The following is a 10,713-nucleotide window of genomic DNA, read 5'->3' on the forward strand; positions in this document are numbered from 1 at the left end:
ACTGGCAATCCCTGTGCTCGCAGGCAATGGAATAGACCACCACGCCACTCAGATGCCCCAATAGAGCATATTTTATAAGAAAAATTAACTTTGGGTCTGAATTTTTTTTTTTTTTTTTTTTTGGGTTTCTCTTTTTTTCTCCCCAATTGTACTTGGCCAATTACCCGACTTTTCCGAGCCATCTCGGTCGCTGCTCCACCCCCTCTGCCGATCCGGGGAGGGCTGCAGACTACCACATGCCTCCTCCATACATGTGGCGTCGCCAGCCGCTTCTTTTCACCTGACAGTGAGGAGTTTCGACAGGGTATGTATAGCGCATGGGAAGATCACGCTATTCCCCCCAGTTCCCCCTCCCCCCCGAACAGGCACCCCCGACCAACCAGAGGAGGCGCTAGTGCAGCAACTAGGACACATACCCATATCCGGCTTCCCACCCGCAGAACACAGCCAATTGTGTCTGTAGAGACGCCCGACCAAGCCGCAGGTAACATGAGGATTTGAACCAGCAATCCTCGTGTTAGTAGGCAATGGAATAGACCGCTACACTACCCGGATGCTGGGTCTGAGTATTTTTAAGTGCAAATTGGGAAGTAGCAAATTGTTTGATATGAAGTAAAAAATCGAAAGTGACTGACCCCAAATTAATTTTCTATTTTATCAGGTGGTTTGCAAAATAAGAGAAAAAAAAAAGATCTTGAGTAAAAGCATGCATGTTTTGGGCAGCCATTTTTCCCCCCAACAGAGTGAGCAAAGATAATGTTAAAGCATAAAGCATCACTGTTGGAAAATATTTGCAAAAACAAAAATTCTTTTATCAAATACTAAACATTGTAAGCTCAATGGATAGGCTTGCCAATAAATACAGCTAAATTTGAATACGAATGTAGCATTTTTTCTAATACAACATTGGGGCAGTCTCATGTGCTCATGCTGTTACATCATTACCATAAGCAAATAAATACAATATCATTTAGTATATTTCAAAATCTTGCTTACAAAGCAAAGCATGTGTGAACTGAGAAAGTAGTATAATGAAAATCTTGGTACAGGCAAACAATCTTTGGCTGCCCACTACAAGCATTTGCAACATGGCGCTGTAGACTAAGATTTTAGGACCAATTTTTAGGTCTACATTTTAACAGCAACAAACAAAACCAGCCTAAATAAGGGGGGGGGGGAGTATGCAAACAAAGTTACAATATGACGAGGCTATGCATGTTGCACCTTTTTTTAAATGAACACCATCGCTGGCATGAATGTGTGATGAGTGGCCTGCCATGTTCAATAAAGAAGACCAAACTAACTCATTATCGATAGTGGTTTTGCACTGCCCATGCACTACATGCAGGCAAGCATATTTTATGACGGTTCAGAGTGTGAAACGGGAAATGTTTTCCCTAAACTCTGCTCTTCATTGTGTCAAAATTAGTGAATTTGGTCTGCTTAACTAGCACTGTCAAAACACATCTTCCTGGAGATTGATTCGCACACTAATGGAAAGTCGTTTCCTGCCTTTAGGGGAAACGACCGAGTGGAAATCTTGACTCACCTTCTTATAAAAAGTGTTGAGATCAAACTAGCATCAAAGTCAAATGCTCAACACGTTCTTTTCAGCCAGAAGCCATTGGGAGAGAAATTAAAACAATTACCACCTAGCAAGTCATACCACAACTATGTTGGAAACACAACTGGACAAAATAAAATCAGGTTTAAAATTGACGTCATGAAGATTACTCACTTGTCCAGTTTCTGAGTGCATGAGAAGAGGACAAAAGCTGTGTTAAACATTTTACATACACCTGATCAACAACCTGGTTAAAATCCCAGAGGGCGAAATACACCTTCAAAAAGAAAATGTGATTAAATCTTCTTCTTCTTTTTTTTAAATGGGGAATATCAACATCTTCGAGACCAGACTCAGAACTCCAACATGTGATGACATTTTCTGGAAATTGCTCTTTTGACAAGTGTAATGTATACCGATTTGACAGACATTCAATGTTTCTTTGAGTTTTACAATGTCGCTTTATGATCTTTAGAATACATTCCCTTTTAATCACCCCGCATACCTTATTGTCATGTGGCTAGGGTTTTATCTGCTGGCTTTCAATTACAGGTTTAAGGACATTTTGAGGAGAAACCTGAATCTAACCTAAACATTTCAAAATGCACTATGTTTCACTTCAGTCACGTTAAATATTTTTATATGATTCAGTTTTTTTATCTATCTATTACTATGAGATAGTCACCACAGTCTTATCAATGTTTTCCGCACAGATTAATGAGTCTTAAAGTAGCAGACTATTAAAACAACTAATTTCAAAATTAATCCATATATTGTCTGGGGGATTAGAAATAGTGATTCAATGTGTGAACTATGAAACAATTTATCATTACAATTACATGTTTGGAAAAAAACAAAAACAAAACACCAAACCATGGTCTCCTCAGTTGCAGGTGACATCAGTGCTGACAGAGTTAAATCATTTTGGGCCATTTATGTGACAAGTTACCCCGGAAAGCAAACCCAAGAATTTCTAGAATGCCCTGGTTTAAGCCTGGCCCTTTAAGGCATTATCTCTCACATCAAGGACCAAAGATGGTGCTGTTCAAGTGTGTAGCACGTTTTGGGTCAAGACAAATACAACCTTTCGGGGTCATAAGAGACATCTTCTCTCCGAGGAAAAAGAGGTGGCCCTGCCTGTTCTGGCCACTGCTTCTCAGCTTCTTACTCAAGACACTGTCAAAGCTACGCTGCACCATTGTGCTCTCAGTTGCAAGACGGAGACATCATATCGACAGTTAAGCCATGTTGGGACACCAACATCAAGGCACAAACTGTCCATGTCCACAAGGCATTTAAGAATACTGAGTCAGGCTGAAATCAATGCTATCTGGCGGTGCTTGCGTCTCCCTTCACAAAAAGGACACTTTTCATCATAGTGGCCAATTACAATTTCACGCCTGACACGTCAAATTTGCAAAGGTGGCACACGTTTGTCACATTATCTCAACATGACAGTGCCGTAGCGGTACTGAAGAAAATGTCACCATTATTTCTATGTCAAAATTCTTTTGAGCCAGATTGTCGAAAACCATGATGTCAAATATACACGGCATAACAGAAGAAAAGCATGCGTTTTTGGAGATTAAAAAAAGAAGGGTTCCTCTAATATTTTACAGTAAGACAGGAAATGAAGTCCCTTTAATAGGAAAGCAACCGACTTCATTTAGCCTCGTCATTGAATTCGACCATTTGGTCTCCTCCCTGTTAAAATGGTCAAAAGGAAGTCACGCTTCGGACACTGCCGCTGCAGGTCTTTCACTAAACCCCCAAATTAAAAGCCCCCCGGTACTGAAAATCATGTGAATCCGATGCAAGGATCCATTTCGCTATAACATTTAAGCAATGTCGCGAATGACTGACCTGCAAGTGTAAGTTGTGAAGCTGCTTGGTTATGAATGGCCCCGGCAGCGTTGGCCTCTGCTACCAAAGTTAATGTCGAGAATGTTTAAAACATAGGATCGACTCTGGTTGTGACCATTAATAAGCCGTGTCTAGTTGGCCAGTGTTGCGTGACACACCGTCTACGGACATCGCGACACCAAAGCGTTAGATCCCAATTCGTCAGTGTAGCCCGACCGCTCCGTGAAACCAGCGTGGTACCATTCCAGCCAACGGGTGGCTAGCTAACGCTACGTTGACTTAGCTCGCCGACTGTTAGCCGTGGCTACCAATCGTTAGCCGCTCCATTCATAGCAGCCGGTCGCCTTTGTGCGTTGGCGAAATACCCCCAAACCGTCTCCAAATGAATTATCCTCGATACCACGTATGGACACCCAAGCTGTCAGCCGACAATAACTTTACTTACTGATCCTTTTCTTTCGTGGTTGACGAGGCCGGGAGGTAAGGCGTGCGCTGCTACAGCAGTGAGCGATAATGGGAAGGAGGAAGCGAAGCAAAGGAGCAGTGGGGAAATGAACTTGGGAGATGGGGGAGGGGACCTTTGATTGATGCTGATTGTTGGCGAAAACACTTAATGTAGATAAGCCTTCGCTTTTCATTTTGAACAGTATCACTTCTAACTTCGTTTTCAGTTGGGTTTTTTTTTCACTTAATGTTGACTTTAGAAGATATGACTTAACAATTGCTCTCCATATGACATGATCAAACGCATCCGAACTCAAAATGCACGAAAGGAAACCAATATAAAATACCAACACATGGACATTTAAATATGTCCTGTAAGTTATATGCAAGCTTGCCATTTGCTTATAAAACTTGATAAATGGGTAATCTATAAAACAGCATAAGCACAACCATTCAGGGATCCGAAATTCAAATCTTACTCTTTGTTTGGCCAGTTTTTTTATTAGTATAAGGCAATATATTTATACACATGTAATTGAGATCACAATGTTACTCCAGGATGTCACATAATCACACATTTTTGATTGCCTTATAATTTTCCAATATTTCCATCATGTTCATGTCATGACTGCATTAAACGGCATTAGGAAATATATGATGAAAGTATGTACTGTTGGCTTACATTAATAATACCTACCTTTCCCTCACAACAGTGATGTCAAATCTCTGCAGTGATTAAAGTTTCAGGGGTGTAAATGTTGCACATGTTTCGAAAGAAAAAAAGACAGCACATACCATGAAAGAGTCCAGTTTTTTCAGCAAGTCCCTGGTGACATGAGCCTTTGAATAAGCAAAAAAAAAGAAGCTCTCATAGAGTTCCTATGATTATCTATCTTCAAGACTGAATAAATTGTCAGTTAAAAGCAAGACAAGAGTGTCCATCAATTCCTGCATCCTGCTGCTGCAGACTTCTGACCGAGCTCCCTGGCTCTCTCGGTGGCAGTTTCCACAGCACTCATGGCTGCTGCCCTCACACCACCTTGCTCCAAGGTATGAAGCCCATAGATAGTCGTCCCTCCTGGGGTACACACCTCCGAGCGAAGCTGAGCCGGATGTTTCCCTGAGTCACGCAGCAATCGGCCAGCACCCTGCAACAGTGACCAGAAAAATATGTCATTAAAGAACTATATGGGATACTAAAAATGTCTGATGCGGCTACACTGAAGAGCAAAAAAACCCCCACAAGACTGACCAGAATAGTTTGAGATGCAATGCTGTGGGCTAAAGCGCTCGGCATACCCATTTTAACAGCCCCTTCAGCCAGTGCTTCAGCAAACAGATATACCTGCAGAGTGAATCATCAGAGTGAATCATCATGGTAGTTTGATTTGACAAATGCACTGTTTTAATCAATTTCTTTAATAACTGCATGTAAAGTTATTTCATCTCGAAGAAGTCCTAACTGAATAGTCTAACAATAATGCATATCCATGCTTTAGTGAAATCAGGACTTTTACCAAACCATGTAAACCCATCCATCCATCCATTATCTTAACCGCTTATCCTGCTCTCAGGGTCGCGGGGATGCTGGAGCCTATTCCAGCAGTCATTGGGCGGCAGGTGGGAGACACCCTGGACAGACCGCCAGGCCATCACAGGACCCACACACACACACACACACACACACACACACACACACACACACACACACACACACACACACACACACACACCCATTCATTCCTAGGGACAATTTAGTATGGCCAATTCCCCTGACTTACATGTCTTTGGACTGTGGGAGGAAACCGGAACCCCCGCAGGAAACCCACACAGACACAGGAGAACATGGAAACTCCATACAGAGGATGACCCAGGATGACCCACCAAGGTTGGACTAACCCGGGGCTCGAACCCAGGACCTTCTTGCTGTAAGGCCAATAACCTGGTAATCAGGTTATTGGTTTCCACATAAATGTACTTAATGATACAAAAACATCTAAAAGGAACAAAATAAGTATCCCGATCCAACTCACAAAGGCGACCCCGCTACCACTCAGCCCTGTGTGGACATCTATCCAGGACTCTGGGCCCTCTTCCACAAGACCACAGTGCTCCAACAAAGAGCGTAGCAGAGCTCCATCCTCTGGTTTTGCCTGGGATCCTCGTGAAAACAGGACAGCACCTTCTTGAAGCAAGCAGGGGAGGTTGGGCATCAGCCTGATGATCACTGAATTCTCTGGCAAGAGCTTGAAATTGAAAGGTAAAAAAAAAAGTTCCTTCACCAGATTTTTGTCTTTTGGGATATAGATCAATACTAGTGGGTACCAAGACTCACCTCTTCTAATGTTGCCAAAGTTACACCTGCTGCAATAGAAACAATGATGTGTTTTTGAGTGACGTGGTGCGCGATCTCTCTTAGAACATCTGGAATGAGGTGGGGTTTGACTGCCACGAAGATCAGATCTGAACCACAAACCAACTCTGAGTTGGAGTGAGTCACTGCAATCCCCAATTCCTGACAAGCATTTGTAAGAGACAGTATTGAATAACATAGACACACCCCTACGTTTGGATGTTCATACACTATTTATGCGAGCACATTTACAGTCAGGGAATAAGTAGTAAACCATTTGACAGAGATAAAGAAAAAGAGGACAGGAGGGATACAAAATGTACCTGAAAGCGGCCAAAATTCCTGGAGGACGGTGCACTCACTTTTATGTGTATGGGGAGAACATCTCCTATAAAAGACAATAAAGTAAACTCAACCACCCACCCTCTTACACCTCTATGTTGCTTCACGTCGCTGTCCTGACTTACCACAGAGGATGCCCTTTGCTATCCCATAGGCCATATTCCCTGCACCAATGAAACCAATCCTCAGTTGGGAGTCCATTTCAGGGTCTGTTTTGATCTGCAAGACGGGATGGAAAAGTAGAATCGTCAACAGTATCATATTGTATTCTTACAGAAATCTGAAACTAATAGTAATTACTTCAACAATGCATGGCCATCTTGGGTGGGAATGCCTTTTGTGCATCATACATTACAGTGCATCGCAGTGTGTGGGGCGGGGGTAAGAAAAGTTGACGACAGATGAAAGAAATCATGGAATCAAATCAGAGTTATGACTGAATGATAACTGAGACCAAACCCATTGCATCGCCCCTACAATCAAATCCAGATTCAAACAGGAACTATCTGGGCAGGGCTGAGGCCAGTGCAGTATAGAAGTTTCTCCATCCGAGTCTTCCGTCACCTCATCATTCCTATCAGTGTGGACCACACTTCCGACAAGGGGACGCCTGGATTCCATGATTGCAATCATTGTCTTTTCATAACGCCACCAACCCTGTATTCTGCAAGAGGGGTTAGATTGCGGCTGTCTCTTGCACTTGTAATATGCACTTTTGAGAACTTTCCAGCGAATCTTTAATTGATCCACCGATCTGTGATAACCGGCCGCCGTCATCCTCCTGTGTGCCACCTTGAAGAGTTTGTTGTTCCTCACTTTTCTCCCATCGAGACATTTCTTCATGTCCAGCTCCTTGAGAATTTCCAGAAACAGCTCAGTCTCCTTCACATCCCAGTTCTGTTTCTTGACGTTAGTGTCGCCCATTGTCGTGGCAGGTGTGTTAAATTAGCCGCCTGTGTATCTTGTTTGTTTACGCTAGTGCAGCTGCAAGTTGACGTTCTGGCGGCTAGCTCGCTAAAGCAATAGCATGTCTGAGATGTGTGGAAGAGGGTGCAAGGTGCGTTCGCTTGGTGGTCCGAGCTGTGTGGTTAAAACTGGCCCCTCAGACATATTTGACAGCTAAATCTAGCTCAGTGGCTGCATCCGAGCTAACGTTAGCAAGAAAATAATCCTGGGAGAGATTATAGAAATACAATGCACGTGTTGTTTGCTGAGTGGGCAACCATAAAGTAACCCAGCGTGGAGCAAATTTACACGTCGGCGTCATGTTGCAGCGAATAAAAAAAAGCGCTAACCCCAAGTTATGATAGGTTGTTTCATTACCTGATTAGTTTCAGAAAAAAAATCGGAAGTTTTTCACAGCTGGGTTTTTTTGGGGTATGAGTTCAGTCAGATCCAATAATATATATCTGCACATTCAGACCCATATCTGGGGACCGCAGTTCTAGGCCCCTAATGTTTTTGCGACAGCGCCACCTATCGGACCCGGAGGCTGCACATTCAGACCCCCATATCCGGGACCGCAGTTGTAGGTCCCCCCCATGTTAAAGGTTTATTCCACAAATTGATTGTGTTTTATTATTAAAGGTTAATTCCACCCAAATGCCAAAACAATTCTGATTCATATTATCCCATTATCATGAAAATATGCAGATTCAGACCCACATTTGTGGGACTGCAGTTCTAGGCCCCCTATGTTTATTTACTATAATAGGCTAAACAGCACTTTTATAGGCACACTAGGTGCATTTTACCTCACTGTAAACTTAATTATCTTCATCAGCACTATACTTTACTGTTTAAAAAAAATAATCATAGGCATTGCATTGGCACTTTATGTAGGCAACATTGAATATTTATAATAGGCTAAACAGCACTTTATATGGGCACACTATGTGCATTCTGCCCTGCACTTTACATTAGGAATATTTTTTAGACTGTGTATGTATGTATGTATGCATGTACACTACCGTTCAAAAGTTTGGGATCACCCAAACAATTTCGTGTTTTCCATGAAAAGTCACACTTATTCACCACCATATGTTGTGAAATGAATAGAAAATAGAGTCAAGACATTGACAAGGTTAGAAATAATGATTTGTATTTGAAATAAGATTTTTTTTACATCAAACTTTGCTTTCGTCAAAGAATCCTCCATTTGCAGCAATTACAGCATTGCAGACCTTTGGCATTCTAGCTGTTAATTTGTTGAGGTAATCTGGAGAAATTGCACCCCACGCTTCCAGAAGCAGCTCCCACAAGTTGGATTGGTTGGATGGGCACTTCTTTGAGCAGATTGAGTTTCTGGAGCATCACATTTGTGGGGTCAATTAAACGCTCAAAATGGCCAGAAAAAGAGAACTTTCATCTGAAACTCGACAGTCTATTCTTGTTCTTAGAAATGAAGGCTATTCCATGCGAGAAATTGCTAAGAAATTGAAGATTTCCTACACCGGTGTGTACTACTCCCTTCAGAGGACAGCACAAACAGGCTCTAACAGGTACTATTTAATGAAGATGCCAGTTGGGGACCTGTGAGGCGTCTGTTTCTCAAACTAGAGACTCTAATGTACTTATCTTCTTGCTCAGTTGTGCAACGCGGCCTCCCACTTCTTTTTCTACTCTGGTTAGAGCCTGTTTGTGCTGTCCTCTGAAGGGAGTAGTACACACCGGTGTAGGAAATCTTCAATTTCTTAGCAATTTCTCGCATGGAATAGCCTTCATTTCTAAGAACAAGAATAGACTGTCGAGTTTCAGATGAAAGTTCTCTTTTTCTGGCCATTTTGAGCGTTTAATTGACCCCACAAATGTGATGCTCCAGAAACTCAATCTGCTCAAAGAAGTGCCCATCCAACCAATCCAACTTGTGGGAGCTGCTTCTGGAAGCGTGGGGTGCAATTTCTCCAGATTACCTCAACAAATTAACAGCTAGAATGCCAAAGGTCTGCAATGCTGTAATTGCTGCAAATGGAGGATTCTTTGACGAAAGCAAAGTTTGATGTAAAAAAAATCTTATTTCAAATACAAATCATTATTTCTAACCTTGTCAATGTCTTGACTCTATTTTCTATTCATTTCACAACATATGGTGGTGAATAAGTGTGACTTTTCATGGAAAACACAAAATTGTTTGGGTGATCCCAAACTTTTGAACGGTAGTGTATGACACTATGTGGTGTGCTGTACATGTTGTGTGGCATCATATGCCATATAGCATTATGTGCCATGCAGCGTGCGGGGCATACATGTGCAAGTCATGTGAGATGTTGTATGTGCCTGTATATGATGTGTCTGTATGTGATGTTGTGTGCTCCACTGGGGTTTTACGTTGTAGGTTGTCGATGCCAGGGGGATGGTGGAAGATGTTGAAGCCAGGGGAGTGGTTGCCAGAGCTGGATGGTTGGCACTGTGCTGTTTCTTGCACAAATCAAGATGATTAATAAAATCTGGTTTGCGTATCAGTGTTAAACTGCAGTATAGGCAATGATAATGCAGCTGGAGCCAACAACCCAGTCCACATCTGTGAATGGTATATCCTTAAAACATAAGAGCATAGAATCAAGTATTATTATATAATCAGTATTTTATTCCAAATTGTCAAAGTTAGCAAAGTGAGGACCCAAATGCAGGCCACTCGAGGCAGCAGGAGAATGTTTGCAAACTTTACCTTCATGGCAAACAGCACGGTTAAAATGCAGGTCCAGATGTTTTTGACACTTGCTCAACTTCGTTCGGTTGAACAATGTTGGGCTGCAGAATGGACAATGGAAGTTCTGACAACATGTTGAACTGGGGCAAGGTCCGACCTTCCTGGATTGTTATGTGCACCTTAAAAAGAGAGTGCCTAATTAGTAAATTTTGATATTTTTTACAGTTTTACAGACATAAACTAGGCCTAAACCTAATAATAGACAAAAATACATTTCTGATCTTACCTGGATGCAAAAAAGGTAATGTCCGTAACATGGTCTGCACACTGTTTAAAAGCAGGTCAGACAATATAAAGGCAAGCAAACAAATCTGCATGATCAGCATATTCAAGAGCAGGACCAATCAAAAAGCAGGGCTGACCAACACTGTCTTGACACTCCTGCATGAGAGAGAGAATATGCTGACCATGCAGATCACAATCACCTGTGCAGCTAAT

The 10,713-nt window shown here is 42.2% G+C and overlaps 1 protein-coding gene across 4 annotated transcripts; it reads right to left on the minus strand.

The window, feature by feature from the left end:
• Window positions 1-4,360: 4,360 nt before the first annotated feature.
• Window positions 4,361-10,335, minus strand: pycr3 (pyrroline-5-carboxylate reductase 3). Of its 4 annotated transcripts, XM_056275796.1 has the most exons (8): window positions 10,234-10,335; window positions 9,894-10,102; window positions 6,692-6,785; window positions 6,548-6,612; window positions 6,207-6,386; window positions 5,905-6,117; window positions 5,124-5,216; window positions 4,361-5,019 (listed from the first exon to the last, which is right to left on the minus strand). In XM_056275796.1, the coding sequence occupies exons 3-8, from the start codon at window positions 6,765-6,767 to the stop codon at window positions 4,813-4,815; spliced, it is 834 nt and encodes a 277-aa protein (XP_056131771.1). In that variant the 5' UTR covers window positions 6,768-6,785; window positions 9,894-10,102; window positions 10,234-10,335; the 3' UTR covers window positions 4,361-4,812. The 4 variants fall into 4 exon arrangements, with proteins under 4 accessions (XP_056131771.1, XP_056131770.1, XP_056131769.1 ...); XM_056275795.1 differs by lacking the exons at window positions 9,894-10,102; window positions 10,234-10,335 and adding an exon at window positions 7,383-7,727; XM_056275794.1 differs by lacking the exons at window positions 9,894-10,102; window positions 10,234-10,335 and adding an exon at window positions 7,131-7,727.
• Between the last annotated feature and the right edge of the window lie 378 nt (window positions 10,336-10,713).

Source organism: Lampris incognitus, chromosome 3, assembly GCF_029633865.1.
Source record: "Lampris incognitus isolate fLamInc1 chromosome 3, fLamInc1.hap2, whole genome shotgun sequence".
NCBI lineage: Eukaryota > Metazoa > Chordata > Actinopteri > Lampriformes > Lampridae > Lampris > Lampris incognitus.